Below are 20,796 nucleotides of genomic sequence, written 5' to 3'. Positions count from 1 at the left end.
GCCAGCGACGGCGTTCACGTGCCCATTGTAGTCTGAGGCATTCGTGGTTTTTGGACAGTGAAAGCCGACGCAATGGCATGTGTGCCACCAGTCCATCCTGCAGCAGACGGCGTTGAACCTGGTTGAACCGTCGACGCAGACAGGTCCACAGCAGTTGTAGTGCTCCAAAGTAGTAGTATTGATACTACGGACAGCGCGAGAAAGTACGAACCCCCCTCCAGCAGCTTTGGCCATACTTAAAACTTGCTCAACATGCCCATATGAGTTTTTTGCTCAAGTGTGGAGCTCTTATAATTCAAGATTTTTGTAAAAAATGCCCTCGGGAATTTTTCAGAAAGTACGAGCTCTTCAGATTGATTTGTGCATACTTACAAAAGTTGCATCAGCCAGATTTTTGTTCATAAAGTTGTCAATTTTTGGCTATACCAGAAATTAAGCTTATAGTATGTTTTTCTGTCAAAATCCCAGGAATTTTGAATTGATATCTATTGGGTTCTGAGACCGAGTGGAGTGTGGTGCATTGCCTTGTAATCAAAAGGTTCGGGTTTGAGTCCTCATAAAATCTGATGGCAAAATGTTAATATTGTTGTTTTGTAAACAAGGGGCTTTGGGTTCGAGTCCTGAGAGATGTGGCACTCCATACGTGAGATTTTGAGCTAGTTGATAGCTCCCAGATCTTAAACCTGGTAAAAATGTTATACAACAGAGCAAAATTATTCTCTATTAAGAATCACCAGAGTTTTGTTATCTCGGTAAAATATCGGCTCAACAATACGGGCGAAACTGCCTAATCAATACAATAGAATGGAGGTCAAGTAAACATTCCATGTTCTTTCCAATCTTTTGATCAGTCCCATGTTTCCGCCAACAATTAATCTTGCATGCCCGGGAGTTGTATGCCAGCAGATATAATCTATATTGCGTCTTTTCAGAGTTATTCATCATCAAAGAGTAATTGCCTTCTTTCTGTATGCCTGAGTGATTATATCTGTTGATATTACCTGTACTGTGCCTTTTCCGAGGGGAATTACATGTCATTTGTCATGGAACTCAAAGAGAAATTCTTATCTACACTATGCACCCTTTCAGGGACCATTCATCATATTGAGGAAATTTCTTCATGGATATTGTCATGCAAACCGAATAGCAGGCTTGGTCTTGTTGCACACAAGTCTGTAACTTACAGAATTACAATATTTCTGTATTTCAGCTTTTGGCAAATGTATTGTATTTTGGGTAGGTATCTGCTACGAGCAGAGGTGGTATAAAATGGGTAGGTAATATATTTTCTGACGGTAAAGTGTTGTTTTATATCCAAAGGGCCTTTGTGTTTGAATCGGGGCTCTAGAACTGCTCCGTGACTCTCTCATTTCTCACATCATAAACATATGATTTTTCCCCTATGAGAATGACACTACATATGGTGTCTTCAGGTAATGCCTCGTGGAATTCACAGATAATTTTAATGTTTGTCCTGTCATTAACCACAACTTGTTTCCTTTTTGAAGCGTTGATGACAAACATGGGTCTCCGTGCTTTGAATTCATCTGGTGTGTAATACATGTCAGTACTGCCAGTAGTGACCCTCTTGAAAGCCGAAAAAGCTTCATATAATTTGAGGAAATCATCCTTGGACATGTCTAAATTGTAATTTTCTCTAGGAAATACCTCATTTCTGCCATTTTTAAGATATATGTTCTTGATGTTGCAGTTATCAAATCTACTCGAATTTTTTTCCTGATTATTGTGTCTCCCAGTCTGAAACAGTACCACTACAAAATCGGGCATGTCAAATTGAATACTGGAGAATGAATTTGTGGCATCAAATTCATAATAAGTACCAGATGCAGGCTTCTGTACGCATTGATATGTGTAAAATTGCAGAGGAATCTGTGGATTTTTTACTATATCTGCTTTGTGTTTAAGAGCGTAACTGGCTTCATATTCAACAACAGGGATTCTTAACTCCATAGTCTGAATAATGCATTTGCCCTCATCAGGTAAGGTATTAGGCAGAGCTTCTCCTGTAGAGTTTATTGCACTGTACCTCATCAAAGCATTGTTATCATTTGCAGCTCTTCTAAATGTAATTCTTAACCCGCCCTTCCACATAATTTCTTTGTAATCCGAGAAGAATCCTGGCAACAGGCGCATAGGAAACAGCACTGTATGATTTTTAGATAATATCTTATCACCAGCCTCAAATCCACCTATTTGGTAGTATGAAGCCTCGGTTTTGGATAATTTTAGTGTGGCCAAAGCTGTGGAGGTAATGCCGGGATAATCTATTCTGTTTATAACAACACCATGCTTTCTGATCTCAATTTCAGAGAACAGATGCGGCACAAAATTATCTACCAATCTTATGTTTGAATTTGCAGGGTAATCTGTTCCATCGAGCTTTACAACATCAAATTTGATGTATAGATCTGCTCTGTGAGGGTGTATAAATCCATCCCCTACATCAAGATCAACCTCAATCTCTGTGTTGGGTTGATTTAAATTTGCAAATGTCCTCCTGTTTGGGGGGAATGATTGTAGCTCATAACTCTCAATATTTTCCATTGTATGTATTTTTATTTAAATGTTAATCTCTATGATTGCAGTTGTTGTGGCTCCAGCAAAATCAACTAATTCTTCCTTTTCATTAGTGACCATCAACTCAATGTTATCTATTCTATTATGACACACAGGAAAATATAATGTTGGGGATGGATTGTAGATGATGGGCTCCATGAATTCGGAATTAGGTTTGAATGTTGCAATAATGCCAGTTTGTTTGTGAGTGCCTATGCCATTTGATTTGGTGATCATACCCTCGGCCACATTACAGTGAATATTCAGAGTCTCTATGGCTAAGAATTTGGGTATATTCATAGCAGTGTGTTTGATGCCCGCTTCAAGTTTTGTGTTGTTCTCAAAGCCTAACAGCTCTCCTATAGTACCCAGATGCACTGTTTCCGTAGCAGATACAATCTCTACTCTGTGAGTGACAGAATTTTGACTTAACACTACACCTCTGGGTAATTGAGCATTTAGAGTGGACAGATTATATTGCCCTGGAGTGATGACAATTTTTTGATCCCCTACTGCAATTGTGTTGTTGTGGTGTGTAATATTAGGGATCAAGTACATGCCGTAAAATGCTCTGAGAGCTATTGTTTTGGGATACACTATGTCATCATGCAATTTGAGTTTCAATATTGAATTTTGGCTGGTGAGATGGAATACCCCCATGATGTTTTAAATACCACAAGGCCTTTTGAAAATTTTCAATTGATGGTTTATTTATTTGAGACATATATCTAAGAACTGATAAACACAAATGTCCGCAATTAACATCTTTGAAGTTTTGAACACGGGCATTATTGTAATAAAGATTAGCTGATTTTAGATATTTTACTAAATTTTCAGGTGGATCACCTCCAAATGAATCAAACACAAATGCCTCATTGTTTACATATTTAAGATAACAGATCCAGTGAGTGCCCTGATTTTTGTACTCATCCAAATTAACAATGCCACACTCTTTGTTGAGTGGTTGTTTTGGTAAAGAATCAGACATGTACACACCCCTAAAATGTTTGATGCCCAGTGGCTTGATTAAAGCTTCAATATCTTGGTTTGTAAGCGGCTCTTGTTTTTTTTAAACTTACTCATGGCTCTCTTAACACCTTTGCCTTTTTTCTCCATGGCCAGGTTATGGCGCCTCTGCTCATCTAATTCTGCCCTATTTTTCTTGGCATCTATTACTGTTTTTGCTATGGCAGCTGATCCCCCAGCCAAGCTCCCAACAGCCCCGAGAGCAGCTAAGATGGCAGGGATAGTAAATATGAAACCCCCTGTATGCAATTTTTTTCTTGATTGCTGTAATTTTTTTAATTGGGGGGTACTAAGCAACAATTTCATACCATGTCCCTTTGCAAGACAAGAGCTTTTTTTCTTGCGCTGCTTTTTGGTCAAAAGACTATCAATAGTTTTAAGAGATTTGAGACCTGCATAAGGTATTTGATACATAACACCCTTGGCCTTCATTGTAGGTTTATTATATATATATTCACAAACCCCACCCCAGTTTTTGTTTGGTGCTCATAGCTATGGTGGTTCCCAATGCTGATATTCTCTCACTCAAAGAAGCGTCTTTGCTTACAAATCTACCAAATGCAGCCTCTTCTAATTTCTTGTCTGCAACATGTCTCTTGTCAAGATCAGAATGTGTGTTGTATGCTATGTCATGGTCTCTACAAGCAGCATCTAGGGGATTAACACCAGGATCACCTCTGTTTAATCTATGGTCCAATTTTGTGCCTGGACCACAATACTGATAGCCTGGAATGTGTAGTTCAAATGGCAGCTTGTTTATAATGTCATTAACAAGGCCCCGACCCTCAGAAATATTCCAAAATTTAGGTGGTAGAGTATTAATAATTTTTATGAGATATCCAATCCCCTTAGGGTCATTCACTATAAAATTAGACAATTTCGTGCTTATCATGTCCATAATTCCAACCTTTTCATTGTAAAAATTGTTGTTGCCAGCATTTTCCTCCCCAGCTATCACCAGCAACCTATCTACAAGTTTCCTGACATCATCAACCCACACAAATTCTTTGGGCAGGGTGTTGTATTGTTTGATTCCACTGCCAGTCTTAATTTGTGACCATATGGGCTTGATTAAATTATTGTATTTTGCCCCACTGCTAGACTTAACTCTTTTTTGTGTGGGATCATTGTTCTGGTATAGAGCATCTGATTTTATTAATATTTCTTTGTAGTGCTCATAATCTTGATCTGTATAGCTGCCAGGCCTTTTCCTAGTCATCAGTTCCCACAACCCAGGTGTGCCGGGATATTTAACAAAACCACCTTTTTCTCCGAGTCGAGATTCTGAATAAACAATCAGATCATCCCCCATAAAAGTTACTCTGAAATTGCCAATTCTATGAATGATGCTGCCATCAAGCTCTGTGTCAGCATATAAGCCAAAAACCTCATCTTTGTTGTCTTTAGGTGTGGTTAAATATTTTTGAGCAAGAAGACCCAATTCAATAGGATCCTGTGTTGCTTCAATTCTTCGAGGAGCAACAGGACTAGGTGTATGAATACTGGAAAGTGGGGTGAATGGATAATCTAATATGTTCCTTGCAGCTACAGGTACAAGCTCCGTGATCAAATCTTGATTCTGCTCTGTAACAGTTTTGATATTCTTACCTAAATTATTAATAGCATCAATTACAGGCTGTTCTGTTTGCTTGTGTTTTTCATAAATTCCTCGGTTCTCTGATTTCCATCCCTTAAATCTTTTTACAAGATAATCTCTTAATTTAAGATCGTCAATGACTGGTCGTTTCATGGTTATTTATATATGTTTCAACGTCTAGAAAATCGTTGATTTTATTTCTGTATTTGCCGCTATTGGGTGTTCTTGTCATATCAATAGTGACAAACCCATAACTGTCCTGGTTCCAGCACCTGCTGCAAAACTTGGAAAAATCATTGTAGCTCAAGTCCCCACCTACATATTCATCATGTATGTGTTTGAGGTTGGTATGATCTTGATGAAACACACATATAAAATTGCTGTTGTCTCGGATCAGCTGCTTCGGTATTTTAGAAAAAGTCTGTGCAAGGTAGAAGCAATCAATGTTTTTGTGCCGCCCCTGTGTAAAGAAATTTCTAACCTTGTTTTGATTATCCAGTATAACGTCATCAAACACAACAACAGAATTATCGAGACAGTCATCAAGTGGCTTAACATCTGATTCAAAAGTGGCAATATCCAATCCATCATATAGCTTCATCAGCTGCTGATATTTTAATTGTTCCAAGCTCTTAGAAAAGACATACAAGTGCCTGTTTTTCCAGTCTAACCAGTTGGGTGCCAATAAAAAATTATCAACTATTAGTGTAGTTTTACCACAAGCTGATGGCCCAACAATAAGACACCTAATATTTTCAGGCAGCAATTTGCCATTTCTCTTATTCTGTTGTTCAGGTTCTGGCAGCCTCTTTATAACATCCCAGGTGCTCATATTATTATTTTGTTTGCATCGATCCAGCTGTTTTCCGGATGACCCAGCCATTTGACAAGTAACTTGTTGCCTTTTCTGCGGATAATTTTTTCTATGAGATATGTGTCACGCTGCTTAGTTTTGCTGAGTTCTTGTTCATAGAACCTGCCTTTGAGAATTTCTCCTCGGTGGTCTTTTATTATATATGTGTTAAGGGTCCCGGGTTTAACTTGAACCACTGTAAATAATTCTGTGCTCCAGTTTCTCGTAAAGCCTCTTTTGAATAAGTGCTTATATTTGCTGATTCTTACTTGATCACCCACCCTGTATTTGGCCTTTCTTGTTGTTGGCTGGTATCTAGGATAATAAACAGTCCTGATCAATTTTTGCTCATCAGATGAAGTTACTTCAGAGGGTTTCATGTTGATTGTGGAATGGACAGAATTGTTATATTTATGTAGAAGTTCTGGAAGAATATTAATCCATTTATAATTACCTTGGAGGGTAAATTGTTTATACATAAGATTTTTTAAGGTTCTGTTGAATCTCTCTACAATTGAGGCTTTGAGGTCACTGTAACTCGAGTAATGTTTTATTGACTGGCTTTTAATAAATTGTTGAAACACCGAATTATAAAATTCTTTGCCATTATCTGTTTGCAAATAGCGCGGTGATCTTCCACTCTGATTGATGATTGTCCTGAAGGCTTCTGTAACACATGTTCCAGTCTTGGATTTGAGTGGCACAGCCCAGGCAAATTTTGAAAATGTGTCTATTACAGTGAGTAGATACTTGTAGCCCTTGTTGATTTTGTCTAAGTTTTTCAACTGTCCACTTGACAACTCAATCAAGTCGCTCTGCCATAAATCATCTATGCCTTTTGTGACTACTGGGAGTCTCTTAAAATTATGTCGGGCTTGTCTGTGTAATTCATCAACGATAATTTGTCTAGACATGGTATGTAAACAAGAATATTGCAACTATGGGGTGTTCAGCAGCTGAGACTGCAGGATTTTCTAAATATAATTTGTCTCCTATTTGTATATGAAATTCCAGAGAGCCATCATCTTCAACATATGCTGTTTCTAATGTATTGGGGTCTGTAAAATCCTCTAATTCTACACTGGTGATTTTTGGTTTGTTGTCAGCATTTGTTATTGATAAGGTAGGGTAGTGATGTGCCTGTGGCTGATGCCAATATTTGATCTTGATTGGTCTCAATGTGCCCCCAACAAAAAACTGGTAATAAAATTGTGCAGGGGACAGCATATATATTTTGCCACCTGGTGTAAATGGTGAATCATATTCTTTGTTGGGGATGCTGTACAATTCAAGAATTACTGTATGTTTTGGATTCTCGATTATGCCTGTTATTTCTTTTTCTGCTGTAAGCAATCTGCTTGTTACAGATTCAAGGTGCTCATTGATGGTCCTAACAACATCATCATGGCCTGGCTTGATTTTTATGTCCACAATAAGTTTCTTGTATTGTTGCACAATCTCTTGAAGCTGGGTGGCAAAAACAGACAGAGCATTTGCTTGATTGGATTCCATGGTCCCTAGCTGTTGCTTGATATTAGCTACAATTTGTTGCAAATTTTCAACAACTGCCAATTTTGAATTTTGAGCAGTAAGATCATGGACCTGTCTTCTGATATCCTCAAACAGGGCATGCAATTCATTAATATGTTGATTGGTTGGAAGAGTGGACACTGTCTGAGTGAGTTGTTTGATCTCTGTCTGGATATTCTTGATATCTTCTGATTTCAATATCCTATTCACTGACCTCTTAATATTTTTAAGTTCCTGTGATGTGGGAAGATTTGATACTGTATTTTGCAAAAATTCAAGTGCCAATTTCACATTGTTTAATTCAGATGCATCAGCCACATTTTGCATAGCATTTTGGAGCAGGGCTATATCTGCCTGAGAGGGTGTTGATTGTTGTAAAATTTCAAGCTTTGTTTGGATATCATCGATCAAGTGATGAAAATGAGATAGTTCAGATTCAGTGTTGAGGTTTTCAAGCTTTGTGATCTGTTCCTGGACACTGACAAGAGTATCTACAATCCCAGGCAGGCGGGATTCTAGTACATTTGCCAAATCACTTTGCACTGCTGCTATTGTACCTTCAAGATGGGTTATGGTACTTTGAATTTTTCCAAAATCTTCATATGTTTCAAGTTGCAGCTTAATATTTGCTACACTCCGAGTTATTGCATTCAAAGCATCAGAAGATGGCAAGTTGTTCATAAAATTTTCAAGTGTCTCAATTTTTTCTTTAACCTCGGCTATGGCATTGTGCAGAGGATCCAGGTTAGGTATCTGGAGTGACTGAATCTGTTCTTTTAGAGTGGAAATCACTAGATCAAAATCTTCTTGTGATTTTATGCTTTTGACAATTGTTTGGAGCTGTGTCTGGACATTATTTATCTGCTCTTCCAATTGCTGTTTCAATTGCTCGGAGTTGGTGGCCTGGGTCTTAAATTTGGCTTGAAGAGCTGCTACAGCTTCTTCTAAACTTTGAAAATTATCCAATGTGGCCAGATCAGTATATTTTTGAAGCAACAGTTTGAGTTCGGAATCAATTTTAAGGAGAGGGTCCATGCATTGTGATTGCAAATTTGTAATTTCTAATTGAAGACTGGCATTGAGTGTGGTTTGCAAAGCTTGTAAATCACTTCTTAATTTCTTGACTCTGACATCAAGCATCAGAATCTCATCACTGTGATCTTCATGTCTTGTATGGCCAAATATATCATTAGGCATTTTGTTTTAGTGGTTATTTATTATAGAGTATCTGATTCTTAATTCTATAAAAAAGGGTATAAGCTTGTCATAAGATCCAGGGACCTCAATATATAAGCAGTCACCAGCAGAAACAGTATATACAGTGCCAGAAACCATGTTTGAGTGCTTAATTCTATAAATATTTCGCCCTATTGAAATCTTGACATCACCCTCAGGGGTTGTAATAAATTGCAATTGCCCACCTACAGGTAATTGGTAATGATTTAAATTATTGTTAAATATGTACAATGTTTTGCCCGTTTCTTCATCATTATCTGTAAGTATGCTGTTCAGATGAATAATTAACAAGCCACTCAGTTTAGACAGCATATCAGAAGAGGCTTGTGGTGTCGGCAGCTCCATAATAGCCTGTTTTTTGAACCCAAATAAGTTCATAGGCATGTTTATTTATTTCAAATCATGCTCTGTAATTGGGCATTGATTGCCATTTTTCAAATCACAATGCCCCCAAGGTAAAGTATGTATGCCACATGATAAAATGCATCTCTTATCATCATGTGGGTCCAGAGCCACTTTTCTTACAACATTTGAAGTCAATAAGTGATTCTCACTCTGAATTCTATTTTCTGATGTTTTGATTGAATTCTGGGATTTGATGCAATTTTCATAATCTTCAAATTGGAGATCTTTTTCAACAGTAACTCTGCCAATGCCCTTGGCTTTTTTGGCAACAGCACCACTACATGTTTCAAAACTGTACATCTTGGCACTTAACCCAGCAAATTTCACAATAACATCACCAAGCGTCTCATCTTTTAACTTGCCAGGCACCTTTTTGTTGTGGGGTTGAATATTCAGATGGCCAGGCAATTCACTGGTATCAAAATATTTAAACAATTCAGACTGTGCAATATCTTGATAAACATCTTCTGTTTGAATATCAAGAATAAAACTATCCGTGTCCATGTACAATAATTTTACACGATCACCATAAAAAGGTTTCAGCACATCATAATACAATATTAACATATGTAATTTGGACAATTCCAATATCACAGCCCCTACATAAATAGGTTTATCAAACTTGATCTTTGTTTTCATCATGTTGAAAAGTGCCATGTGCTCATCATAAATTCTTCTGTAATTGAAGTTGGGCTTTGCAACCAATTTTTTGCTCCGGCTGGGGTCAGTAATTATTTTAACATCGGTATGTTTCCTGACATTTTCAATTGTTTTGCCATACACTGAATTCACCATCAATTTAAACAAGCCCTTATCAAATTGGCTCTTTGCAGATGTTCGAAGCTCTGTATTTGTATCAATATATGGTTTCAACCATTCTGAGTGCCTGAACCTCAAGACTTTGCCAACTTTGGTTACTTGAACACCATGTTTCATCAGGAACTGGAGGTTTTTGTAATATATGACATATCCTTGTTTCGGATCCAGAGTCATCATGAGCTTCTTCTGTTTAGAGCCAGGTGAGCACTTAACCTCAGGAATTGGGGACAAATCAGAAAATTTATTGTGCAAATAATCAGGAATTGTCAGATCAACCTCTATGAATAGGCCATATTTACTGTCATCAAAGTCCTTAAGATCTTCAATATTGAAATTTTCAACCCATTCAAGCTCTGCATATGGCAGTTTTTGCATCATGGCGTGACCATAGAGGTTGTTCGCATCTACATACAGTATATAATTTGATGGCCGTGCTGGATCATAATCAGGCATATACTTGTTATTTGCTCTGGCATATCTCTGGGAACATTGCACCATCCCTCCTCTTATACATTTCTCCATAAACAAGTACTTATCTTGATCGTGGATCAGATCCAATTGCATTTTAGTGTTCAAAAACGTTGCGGCCCATGCTAGGCCCGGGGCACTGAAAAAATATATTGGATCCAGTCTATAATTTTGCATGGAAGATTTTCTGAATGCTTGCAATATATCAGCTAAGAGGGTTACATCAAGTTTTAAATATGCCATGTGATAATCACCAAATGTCTTGCATTTTAAATTGTTCCACATCAACTGAGCATGGTGATAATCATCATCAGTGATTCCAGATCCTCTGATTTTGCTGTAAAATGCTTGTTGTGGTGGCAGGGAACACTCATCAAATTTAGAAAAATCTGTAACATAGTCATATGGATATACACCCTTCCGCCTAATTAATTTCAGGTCCTGATTTGGAAACAATGCACGTGTGATTTTGAATTGATCATCAGATAATTGAGAGGCCAGTGTGGCCAGGCCAGCAGATAAAAATCTGTAAGAATCAAGAAATCTTATGTGAATAGGAACACCATCAACTTTAATTATCTTGCTAATAGATATATATTTTTCATCATTTTCAGCTAAAATATTTAAATTCTGCTTGTCAAACCCCTCGTACCTGATCAGATGATGGAAATCATAATTGGATGCTCCATGGCAAAATATGGGGACAAATCTTGGTCTCTTGATCTTAATATTACAGCTATTACACAGGGCCTGTTTATATCGACCATCTGTATGAGAATGGTGATGTACCTTGATATTTGTATCTGAAAATTCAGAATCACATACCGGGCATTTTTCTGCATTGTTGAAATCTTCAATCTGTTCCTCTGTTAAAGGCAACATAGGCTTTGATTTTAATAAGATGTTAGATGCTATGTCACGGCACACATTTTCTATTCTATGTGCAAATATTTTGATGGCATTTGGTCCCTTGTATGAATATTCTTTAATAACAATACCATCCCGTACAACTACATAACAAAAACTGGAAGGTTCATGTAACTGGTATGGTGTAGTTGAAGATTCTTCGGGATCTGGGCTACAGAATGCAAGAGGTTTGAGGTTCGATTCGAAATCACAGACAATATGTGCTGGGTGTTCCAACAAGGCTTCATACTTTTTGAATTTGCAATTTTCACTTGGATTGGGCATCACCATATGAACAGGTTTATGGTTGCCACAGTATTTCAGATGCTCAATTAACTTGTTTTTGGCAATTTCTGCATTTTTTTCACGAACCCCATTTACCATTTTTTGACCATCAAATACAGTTAAGCATCTTCTGCACAACTTAAATATTGTATGAGTTTTGTCTAGTTGTGTTCTCACTAAAGCTTGAAGACTGTGTATCAGAGTATAATGATATGTGCTATCTCCTTCAATTAAGAGCAAATCAATCGGAATTGCAGCTTCATCATCAAGTGTACTGATTCTGAGAGGTGCTATCGGGCAATTGCCAGTGGAACAAATAAATACATTAATAGATAATTGTTTGCCATTGATGTGCCTGGCCTTTTTTTCAAATTTATCAATATTCTGAACTGACATTGGATATTCTAAACCCTCCATTGCATCGTCAAAATCATGTTCATGTTGTTTGTAATAAGTTATTCTCTGAGGATCCCTTGAAACTGGATACAAAGCAGCTAATATACACCACAAAAAGCATTTCTGGTCGGCATTTTTTATATTAACCACGGCTCTTTTGTTTTTGATATTGGCAGGTAATTGCAGATAAGTGGAACCTTGTAATGGGCTAAATTCAGAAATATTAACATATAACTTGTGTGATGAACCGCATAGGCTCCATCCTGACTCTTTTGCAGCAAATTCAGAGTGTTTAATATTCAGTTGATTTATCAAGCTGCTTATTATTGTGTCTGAATTTGCATTTGAATATACAGGTACAGTTTCTGTTATGTGGGGCTGTGTAAATTTTGTGCCATTCGGCTTCTTATATTGTACAAACAATTTGAGGGAGAGCTTATAAGAGCCATTTTGTGCATTAAGAATTGCCTGGAGATCAGAATTTATACTGTTCAAGAAATTCTCAATGCCACATCTTGGCTCTGATACAAACCGGTGATCTCTTAATTGGCCGTTAAAACTGCTACGGATGGGTTCATAGCGTGGCTGTTTTGCTGCTCTGGCATTAACAGGTGCTTCGTGCCTTCTTTTCAGACCAGATGTAGATGGTTGAGAGGGCAATGCAGAGCAAGTATCTTTATGTTTATATGTGAAATATTCCATGTTATATTTTCTATTGCATTTGGGGCAAATTTTTGTGGGAGTTTTGTATTTGTCTGGATTACAAATTTTTTGATGCTTGGCCCAATTAGAGCTGGATATATTCTTATTGCACTGATTACAATATTTTTGATTCGGCATTTTTGCTGTTGTTTATTATATACAATTTCCTGGGTTTCAATTCAAAACTTTATACTGAATAAAAAATATCAGTTGGGTTCAGCACTGTACTTTGTGTGTGTGTATGTATATATGTGTGTATACACTTAATATTTTTGGTTTTGGTATTTATATAAAATTTCCTGGGATTCAAATCTAATCTCTATGGATTAATATTAATAATATTAATCTTATGACAGGTTGTAAAGCCAATAGCCCACAAGTGGAAAATCATTCACACTGACCCTCCGCAAATGCCTGCACGAACATGCATATCTTGAATGGCAATAACCTTGTTATGTATAACAGGCTGTGACAAATATAAGCTTGACTCTAAATATGAGTAAATTACAACAAATATCAGATTTTATATTGTTCAATATGAATTTAAACCTGTAAGTATGAGAAGTACTGTATCAACACATCTGTTCTCCTCAGTCAGTCTCACAATACTGGCTGATGCAATAATCGGGAATTTCTGTAAATACTGGCGCTGAGGAAAAAAATCAATACTACCGTCTCGGGAATTCCACACACTGACACAGAGGGGAAACATGCAAACACGAAGCAATTCTAGAAGAGGGTCTCTGCATATTGCATTGTTTTAATATTGGATAAGCAAATTGAATGGTATCCAATTAAACTTAAACCTGAAGTAAATATGTATAGGTAGGTATAGATACAAGTTTATAGACAAACTAATGCAATTTTGTAAATCTGCTTGAGGAGGGGTTTGATATTTTCCGAATTATAAAATTCTTGGGTTAGGCAGGTGCTACACTTGAACAAATGGACATGTTGAGCAAGTTTTAAGTATAGCAAATCTGCTGGAGAGGGGTTCGTACTTTCTGAAAAATTCCCGAGGGCATTTTTTACAAAAATCTTGAATTATAAGAGCTCCACACTTGAGCAAAAAACTCATATGGGCATGTTGAGCAAGTTTTAAGTATGGCCAAAGCTGCTGGAGGGGGGTTCGTACTTTCTCGCGCTGTCCGTAGTATCAATACTACTACTCTCCAACATCGAGTCAACACTGTGGACGAAACTTTACGGTCCGTTACAGACATGCGGACAAGATGGCGGTCATCCCGTGCTGTGGTCACATCGCGTGGTCCAGTACCTTCCCCTTCGCTGCATACAACCCTCTTCTATCCACTGGTTCCACACATGCATCACTGTGGTAGCAGCATGCCCTGTACAAGCCGAAATGTCAGGGTATGACAAACCCGCTTCCCGGAGACCGATCATTCTGCCCCGTTCGAATTTACTCACATGCTGATATTGCGCCACTTGACGTCGACGAGGCATACCGGCACTTGCTTTCACGTTTCCACTTCGTTTGATGGCTCTTCACTGACTGAGCTTGGCGTAACACTGACCTTTCCGGTCACAGAAGAGAGGGCGCTGCTGAGCCTACGTGTACGCCATATCTGTGCAATCCTAATCACTTATTGCTCACACACTGTTCTACACATTCTCCGAGTTTGGATTCATTCGTGCTATTCTTTCTAGGTGTTGCAATTTTCACAAACAGCAGTGTATATTAGTACATCTGAATCTCAGTAAGGCTTTAGACACGGTGCAGCATGATTTATTATTAGATAAACTTAAATATTACAAGTTTTCTGCTTCAACGTAAAACTGGTTTCGATCATATCTGTTTAACAGCATAAATCACCATCTCATGTATCACAGCCTATAATGCTAAAAGTAGGTGTGGCACAAGGATCGATATTAGGCCCCTTCTGTTTACCATATTTACACTGCAGTTTTGCAGCAAGCCATACAATTCTTCACTCCACATTTTTTACGCTAATGACACCCAACTATACTTATCAGGTCATCACGCTTCATTAGAACATAACCTTCAGTTACAGAACTCCGGCTTGAACATCGTCAATAACTGGTGCGAATCTAACGCTCTTAAAATCAATCGGTATAAATCCACTTTCATGATAATTGGCAAGGTCGTTCATTAAAAATATCAACATCGAGCTGAAATGAACAATTTGTGTATTGTCAGGATTAACACTGCAAAAAATCTTGGTCTGGTCTTCGATGATACATTGGATTGGACAGAACATGTAAAGAAGCAATGTAGGAAAGCTTGTTGACCACCCAGAAGTCTGAATCGTTTCCGTGACTTCCTCTTTGTTGAATGCAAGCTACTAAGACTCATACAAGCATTAATCTACCCGTTCTTTGACTATTGTGATAATGTTTACGGCCCTCAACTCTCGCAAAAGCTCAGTAAAAAATACAAATGGTTCAAAATGCTTTTATCAGGTACATTTTTCAACTAATAAAATCTGATCTCCTTCTTCCGATTTTAAATAATAATCAGGTTGTTACTATGGCAGACAGAAGGAAGCTGCACTATCTCCGTTTCAACCGCGGTATATTAGAAGAAGGTAAACTGCAGTATCTGTTAGGAAAAAAATGCATTCTCATAGGGATATCCATGAATATGCTACCCGCAAGTGGAACAATTTCAACTTATCCTATCATTGAACCACGGACTACAAATGATCTTTCTTCTTTTCTGCTCCCAAAGCATGGAATGTATTGCCTGCGAACATCGCATGCATAAACAACACCTTAAATTTCAGAGTTAAATTAAAAGATCTGCTGTTATTGGAAGAATGGCACATACTGAAGGTTACTAGTCACTATATGAAATTGTATTTTCATTATTACTTATTATTTTGTCTTTTGTATTTGTAGTTAAACACTGTGTGTACGTGGTATTCATTTAATTTTGTGTATCTTATACAAGAATATGTGTATCATTAGCTTACTGCTTCATATGCAGTTTATCATGTATGTAACATTACATTGACAAGGGTTAGGTGGCAGAGCAGCCTATAGGCTGAACCATTGCCCACGATTATGGTGGTCGTAGCGGTACAACCTATAACATAAGGTTCAAAACTACTCTGAATGCTATGGCTTAACCATATGCATTATCTTCCTATGTGCAGTTGCCATTAAAGGAACTAATGGGATTGCTCAGAAGTGAAGTGCATTTGTTTACTTTCATTTCATTCTTGTAGCGGACAGAGAATAGTAACACATCAAAGTCAATTGCAATTATTCTGTGTAATAATAATAGCAACAGTTATGTAATATATAAATACATACATACAAACATAAAACCATGGTCGTAACTTGCGACCTAATTTTGAGGTGGCAGAATTAAACTGGTCCTAATTTTCAGGGGGCAGAATTAAACGGGTGCTAATTTTGAGGGGGTAGAATCGAAACTGGGGTTTAACTTTGGGGGAAGAGACTTGAAAAGTTTTCTATCCCGTAAAAACAGCGTCCAGGATTACTTGCTAAATAACTGTGACGTTTGCGAAATCACAAACAATACTCTTTATTACGATGCTCCTCAGTTCCTCTAACTTGTAAATTTTAATAAAACTGAAAATTTCGGGGAGGGGCAAGTGCCCCCCTTACCCCCGCCAAATTACGCCTATGCATAAAACATACAAATACTAATATTGTCTGATAATATTTCAAACTCGATAAATTATGAATAACAATTTAAAAAAAAGAGCATATCTTCAACCGACTTTTGTGGCGGAGTGTATTTGTTTACTTTTTACTTTACACAGCGGACTACGACCCCAGAGATCCAGGATTCGAATCTCAGCATGGGCGTGGGTGTTCTTCGTGAGTATCCCATCATCAGTTTCATCATATCACCACTCATCGTCATCTTCGCGATTAGCCAAAAGTGACAGAAAAGCCAAGTGAAATAAACCCAATGAATCCATTATATTCCTTTAATAGCTATCATTTAAGAAACGATCAATCAATGAAGATCATGTCTTCAGAGGGAGAGAGAGAGAAAGATAAATAAATATCGGGAACGTCGTTAGGGGAGGGGCCAGGGGCTCTGGCCCCACCAGTTGCAACTATGGCCCCCATAAACAAAATTCTGATCGATTAAAGATTATCATAAATTAATACTTATATACCTTTCCGGTAAATTTGTATTAGAGCTGGACCTCTGCGCGGGGAACAAATTTGCTATTTTTAAGAAAATCGTCAGAAGCAAATGTAGGACACCAGAATTTCCACCCTTTCGTTGCTTACCAGTTTATAACTGAAGTAATAATCTGCCTGCCTTGCCACAAGTTCCTAGAAACCAGAAAAATCGAACCTTTGCTGTAAATTAATCTTCCCTTACTAATGGAATCAAAGTTTCCGCCGAACGTCAATAGCAACGGGATGGGATACATGGGAGTTCTCCTACAACTGATAATGTTCTGATATTTAATATTTCTCTCTAGTTGATGTGGGTGCAGTCAAAGTATATTAGTTCGTGTGTGAGAAGAGTTCTTAAGTGTTGTAGTGCATTTCCATTTTTAATGGATAAATTCCTATTTTTTATGATAGTTTTTATCAATTAACTTGGATTTGGCAAAAATAAACCATACTAACGCCTATACTTTATCCGTTAATGTAGAAAAATTTAAGATTTCGCCCCACCAAACTGAAAAAAGAAACTAGCCACGTCCCTGAGAGAGATAGAGTTCTTCTCTCTGTTCGATAAAACTTATATCTTGGAATAATGAAAACATAGTATTTACTGGTTTTCCCTTGTGAATTCGAACACTGGCCTAGTCCAAGACTGAATGCAAAATCGTGATCTCGTAAATATGAATACCGCAAAAATACTTTTAAATGACAATTGAAGGGTCTACTGAGAGAGGGAGCTATGCCACTTTGACAAGAAATGGAAATAAATTGAGTTTTCTAAAGCATTGCGTTGAGTCATAATTTGTATAACAAAGTGTAATTTTTTTTCTGAACATATTGTTTGGTAAATTATTCAAAAGGAAAAATATGAATTTCAATATAAATGCCATTTATTATGAACATGTATGGTATATTGTTGTAGTATACCCATGTGGAAAAATCAATCTAGCACATCAAATACTTTGAACAAGGCTTAAATACTCTTGCATGAGTGTAAATCATGTTCACAGGGTTACATATGATCTACATAAAGACAACTTCATATGTCTTCTGGAGGATGTTCACTGTCCATTGTTTCTGTGGATTTTAGTTTTTGGTAAATATATTTTGGAGGAATATAAGGCATTATTGCCAAGATATCTTTTAACTTGAGGGCTGATATTAAATCTATCACCGGTTACTGCAACACAACCTCTGCCACTCGTATTGCAGACCCCATTAGTAAGTGGCATAGCTCCTTCTCTCACTCAAAATGCTGATGAGGACGTATTCAAGAACTCAGAAAACCTGCTGCAGAACAAGCGGGAGCTATGCCACATGGTTGTAGTTCACATGATAGATGACAGATGGTAGGAGAAGACTGAAAATGGCAAAAAATAAAATTTTCAAGATTTGTGGCATAGCTCCCTCTCTCACTAGACCCCTCAATTATTGTTGTCTTCATTACAAACAGCCCACGAATTCATTACAGTATCCTCAGATGCAATAAGATGATAATTAAAGCTAACTTACTGTGCGTCTTCTCCAGCGACATTGCAAATTACAAATAACAAATGCTTTGCAGGAGCTCTACATGGAATGTAGCAATGTCATCTTGTGTACTTGAGATAATAGGTTTTATCTTCGTGGTAAGTCATAGAGTACATTGTTAATCTATTCTACGTGACTCGAAGAAATGTACGGAACAAATATTTAGATATTTTGGAAATCGCTACTCATTGTAAAGCGATTATTTGCTGCTGATAACAACAGTTTCTTGACTTCTTATCAGCTGTTTTTTCGAGACTACGATCTCTTTATATAATTCGCAGAAATATCACAATTGCACAAGGTAGCATTGGTAAACTGTAATTCACGTACAGGAATCAATCACAAGGAATCAGTTCATCAATTGGAATCGTTCGAAAGCTCTGTTCCCGCAAAATCAGGCTGTAAAAAAGTAATAAGCAAATTTCTTGATAAATATAGAAAGGAGATTATACAGATAATACCTATGATGGGAATCTTTAGATGATTCGAACCCTGGATCTCTGGTTTCGGAGCACAATCTACTAATCCCTGGATCGTGCAAGTCTGTAGTATTTTTGGGAGTGTACGGGACCCCCAATAGTAGAGAAATTCCAAATTATAATATGTTTAAAGTGGTTAATAATTATTATTGATGTTTCTGCACTATAAGCACATACGGTTCCTTGGGAATTGTAGTTGTATTGCAGAAAATGAAAAAACAATCATTTTAGGAATGGTGTTGTGGAGGGTGGGGGACTGTGCAGAAATCAAAATTTTTCTTTTATTATTGTCGCTAAATTTCAAATATTTCTCGTTCAGAAATATTTTCTGACATAGCCGATTATTTCCGTTCGGAACACAGGGGTGTTAGAGAGAGAGAGAAACACACAGACATGGATAGAAAGAGAGAGAGGCAAAGAAAAATCAAATCGGAACAAGAGAGGTGGAGATAGAGAAGCCAGCATGCGTGGTTGAGTGGTGAGTTACACAAGGTAGGAAGCCAGAGGCACAAAGTTCGAACCCTAGTGACGGCTTGAATATATTGGCATGGTCGTCCCATCGTCAATTTCATCTGTTCATAATTTTTCCCCATCGTCGCGATTAATGCAAGAGATAGAAAAGCGATGTCAAATAATCAATATAGAAATAAAGCCAAGGAAATAATCAACAAAGGGAAGGAGACTGCAAGAAGAAAGAGGTACAAAGACAGGAAGGTGAACATTTGAAATTACAAGAAAATAAACATGGAATGTGCAGCGTTACAGTTATCATCACACTTACCTAACATATCTTGATGCTGTTAGTAATAGTCCTGTGCAAAACAGTACAAAGATCTCTGCGAGAAGCGAGATTAGGTCCTTCCAGTGTGCTCTTTAGTCCCGTAGCCTTGCTAGTATATCAATGACCAATTCACAGACCTACAATCACGTTCTGGCTTGAAGGTCGTCAGCAATTGTATAATACTCGGAGCGAGAGAGAATCCTCCTTTCTGCTTCTGTTCATCTGTTCGTATAATTATTATTATTTTAGTTAGGTGTTCAGGGACGGCGCCAAAGAAAGACAATTGGCCATCACAGCAAATGCAAAAGAAGAGACCCTTTACACTTTTAAAAATATATGCTTCCGGAAATATGTACATGTATATTTTCTTGAGAATATTGTCGATACTGGAAATATTCACTCACTGTAATGTAAGCATAGATGTTCCTTGACGTAATCGTCCTCGTGAGTGAAGAGTGTACCTGCATCAATTTCATGTAATAATCACTCATCCTCAACGTGGCAATCAGACAAGAATGGCAGAAAAATGGCGCAAAGTAACAAAAATATGTACTGAAGTAATCGTACCTAAACGTATTGCACAGAACACGTGTTTATTTTTGCAGACGTAAGCTTCTCAGGCTTTGGAGAGTGAAGGAGAGACGGGGGAAGGAGTATGAGATGGATAGAGAGGAAAATATGGACGGAAAGAGAGAGAGACAGGGGAAGGGAGAGAGTGGGAGAGGGAAAGAGAGAGGAGGAGATAGAGACACAGGGGATAGGAGAGAGGAAGAGATATCCGGAAAGAGACAGAGAAAGAGAAGGAGAGAGACAGAGAAGAGAGAGATGGAGAGAGAGACATAGGGGAAGGTAGAGTGTGGAATTGTGGGAGAGGAAGAGAGAGACGGGGGAAGGAAGAGAGTGGGAGATGGGGAGGGAGAGAGAGAGAGAGAGAGAGAGAGAGAGAGAGAGAGAGAGAGAGGCAGGAGAAGAGAGAGACGTAACTGGTTGAAAGTAATTCAAATATAGAGATAGAAGTAGAAAAGATTGAAAAGAAACATGGATGCGAGAGAAAGACGAGGAT

At 37.7% G+C, this 20,796-nt stretch overlaps 1 protein-coding gene across 1 annotated transcript in view; it reads right to left on the bottom strand.

Annotated features, from left to right (window-relative positions):
- LOC146000292 (UDP-glycosyltransferase UGT5-like) overlaps positions 1-18,558 on the bottom strand; it is a 42,725-nt gene extending 24,167 nt beyond the window's left edge. Inside the window, exon 1 of the mRNA XM_083137785.1 lies at positions 18,456-18,558. Coding sequence (XP_082993911.1) covers positions 18,456-18,477 — 22 coding nt within the window. The 5' untranslated portion in view covers positions 18,478-18,558. The remainder of the gene's footprint in view (positions 1-18,455) is intronic.
- Between the last annotated feature and the right edge of the window lie 2,238 nt (positions 18,559-20,796).

Source organism: Lepisma saccharinum, chromosome 16, assembly GCF_977018435.1.
Source record: "Lepisma saccharinum chromosome 16, izLepSacc3.1, whole genome shotgun sequence".
Classification (NCBI taxonomy): Eukaryota; Metazoa; Arthropoda; class Insecta; order Zygentoma; family Lepismatidae; genus Lepisma; species Lepisma saccharinum.
The sequence above is the reverse complement of the archived record's forward strand: the minus strand, read 5'-3'. Positions and strand labels throughout refer to the sequence as shown.